The 3,185-nt window shown below is 35.9% G+C and overlaps 1 protein-coding gene across 1 annotated transcript; it reads right to left on the reverse strand.

Moving 5' to 3' along the window:
* Positions 1 to 719: 719 nt before the first annotated feature.
* LOC113358948 (codeine O-demethylase-like) lies at positions 720 to 1,342 on the reverse strand. The gene is made up of 2 exons (XM_026602657.1): positions 1,085 to 1,342; positions 720 to 935 (listed from the first exon to the last, which is right to left on the reverse strand). Exons 1-2 carry the CDS (start codon positions 1,340 to 1,342, stop codon positions 720 to 722), a joined length of 474 nt encoding a protein of 157 aa, XP_026458442.1.
* Between the last annotated feature and the right edge of the window lie 1,843 nt (positions 1,343 to 3,185).

The following is a 3,185-nucleotide window of genomic DNA, read 5'->3' on the forward strand; positions in this document are numbered from 1 at the left end:
GTTTCATAGATCTAATATCTTGTTCGAGTTTATACCTCTGAGCAAAGTTGATTTGGGTGTACCTTTTCGAATGAAAATCCCATGCATTTTTGGCTACCTCAAAACTTGTGAGTTGCATGCTTATGGAAGGAAGGACTGTGTTTCCAATCCAAGTGAGAATCCTGTGATTGTTAATCTCCCATTCTTCTTTTGGATCCTTTTTCTATGTTTCATTTTCTTTCCCTTTTTCAACAGAACTGCTTGTTGAAGGTTTCTTTTTTGTACCATCAACATACTTCCACATACTCTTTCCTTTAAGAAAAATCCTCATGAGGAATGACCAGTGATTGTAATTGGTTCCATCAAAACGGACAGTGATAGGTTGAGAATCTTCTCTTGACATGATTACTATGTTTTCTCTGGGTTGTATTTTCTCTGGATTATATTGCAGTGGAAACTGGTTCTCAGATCTTTCCTAGCTTTGATGCCATGATAAACATGAGCATAGAGATTATAATGTAGTTGTGAGAATAATTCTCTGTATCTTCATTGATAGGAAAAAGCCTGATTTATACATGTTTATACAACTAGATAAGGTAAAAGATACACCTAACAACTAGATAATGCAAATAAAAGATACACCTAACAATATCTAGGATATATACAAAAAGAATATATATGCAGTTACAACCAAATAACAGACACAATAATGTCAAGATATATCATATCTTGACCATATCTTAACACCTCATATGTCGAGGAAGAGTTTGCATGAAAAACATATCTCCCCAATATAGCTTTTGATCTTCTGACTGAATAAAGGATTGTCCAAATCCTTCCAGATCTCCTTCTTCCTGCCAGAATTTCTTTTTCTCATCCATGGGAAGATTGAAGAAACCTTCAATTTCTGATTTCACTTTCTCCACCAATAAAATGTCAACTCCATGGTTTTCCATCTACACCATAAACTCAAATTAGTAACATACGGGCTACTTTGTTCAAGTCAAAACCATAACTAACCGAAACTCGTAAGCATCTTTGTTCCTCCAGCTATGGTCCTATCAAAAAATGACTATACGCAATCAATAATTGAAATGAAATTTACCCGAAAGAAACCCCATTCTTTGCAAGCAGAGTGAAGCCTCTCCAATTCTAAGTCTCTAGTGATGGGCTCCGGAGATGGTAAATTCTGCAAATCGATAACAGGTATTGCATGATCTGTCACATACGCACCAGAGACGTTAATCAACAGGTCTTGATCAGTGCGTACGTATCGAGCTGGGACTTCTATAAGTGATTGTTTAGCCAATTCCTGAAAATTAGGTACAAACAACGAACCGCATAGCTTTATTGGTGTCTCCATGAATCCTCTAAATAGCTGCTAATCAGATTGAGGAGACTCATTTTCCTTTATATCAAAACATGAACTCGGTCACACTCTCTCAAATGATTTGTCTGTATTTTTGTTTCACTACGATTCCAACTTGTTTAATAAACTAATCAATGTCAGACAAGAAACTGTTTGATTAAAAATAGAAGTTAACTAGTTTTAGATTGACAGCTACTTCATATATGTACATTAGATGGACTATATCAGGAAAATTGTATTTTTTTGACTACTAGCATATCAGGCATAAAAAATCAATCAAAATCCCAAAAATATATATTCTGACCATGCTTTGACCCGCATTAGGTACAAACAGAATTTAAATCAGTGTGGTGGAAGACTTTGACCCGCATTAGCTAACCAAAAGTAGGAAATACCATTAGGTCCTAGAAATAAAATATTAGAGAGGGTCTAATCCAGTTGACCCAGTCAACCTTCTGTTTGGTCCTATTTGGTAATATAAATTATAGTTTGGTTCTAAAAATTATTGTTTGGTCCTAGGCTGATGTCATGGATGATGTAAATGTCACCTTGTAGTGGCAAAAATACCCTTTTGGATAAGGACCATATATATAGTCAAAAGGTAAGAGAGATGGAATCATTTTCAGATTTACTTTCTCTCTCATCTTCTTTTCTTTTTCCAGATCTACTTTTTTCTCTCTTTTTTTCTTTTGTGAAACAAGAAACAGAGATGAAGATGTAAACGAAAGATTGAAGATGTAAACGTTTTTCTAGGGTTTTCTTCATCGTTTTTTGCTGCTGGTGCTACTGTTGAAGATGTAAACAATTTTTCTAGGGTTTTCTTCATCGTTGCTACTGGTGTTAATGTTGAAGATGTGAACGATTTTTCAAGATTTTGATCTGCTACTGTAAACGATGAAGATCTGTCGTTTAGAAGACGACGGCGGACTGTTTCATGAAGACGACTATGCCGAAGACGACGACGATCTGTTTGATGAAGACGACGACGATCTGTTTGATGAAGACGACGACGATGAAGATGAACCCGATCTGTTTTGATGAAGACGATGGAAGATGATGTTGTTGCTGGTGTTGAAGACCTTGAAGATGATGATGTTTTTATATGGAAACAGACTTCATTTCTGGAATGAAGTCTGTTATTTTTAGGTTTTTATATGGACTTCATTTCTGGAATGAAGTCTGTTTTTTTAAGTTTTTCTGTTTTTTTTAGGTTTTTATTGTCGGGATACCGAGGTTACGTTAATCTCGAACCGGCATGTTTCCATAGAAGTCAATTCCATGAAACATCCTACTTTAGATAACTTAGCTCGAATCCGTCTCTTACATCTTTAGATTAGCATGATCGGATAATACTAGCACGAATATATAATCAATACGATATGGACAATCACACACGACACGAAGACTACGTGGTTCACCTATGTAGGTTATATCCACGGCCAAAACCACCCCGAGAATATTTCATTATCATAACAAGTTATTACATCGACACATTTCATATAATCAACTAATTATATAACACACTAGCGCTAAACGTTAGAAACAACAAGACATATTACGAAGAGTTTACCTCCTCCTTTGTTCTTCTTCTTCCATAAACCTTCACCGACATGGTTGCTTCGACTTTAGACAAGAACATGAAGAACATCATGAATTCTAGCTTCTCCCATTCGAACCCTAGAAACCCTAGATTTCTCCCATACTCATTCTTTCTACAAGTCACTCTTCTCACATAGATTTTACCCCATCACCAACCATTGTAGGGCACAACGGTTGTGACCCAATCACTCCCATAAAGAGGGGATTCTCGAAGAGAATTAACCAAGAGAATGAATTT

The sequence above is a fragment of the Papaver somniferum genome, chromosome 3, assembly GCF_003573695.1.
Source record: "Papaver somniferum cultivar HN1 chromosome 3, ASM357369v1, whole genome shotgun sequence".
Taxonomy (NCBI): Eukaryota; Viridiplantae; Streptophyta; class Magnoliopsida; order Ranunculales; family Papaveraceae; genus Papaver; species Papaver somniferum.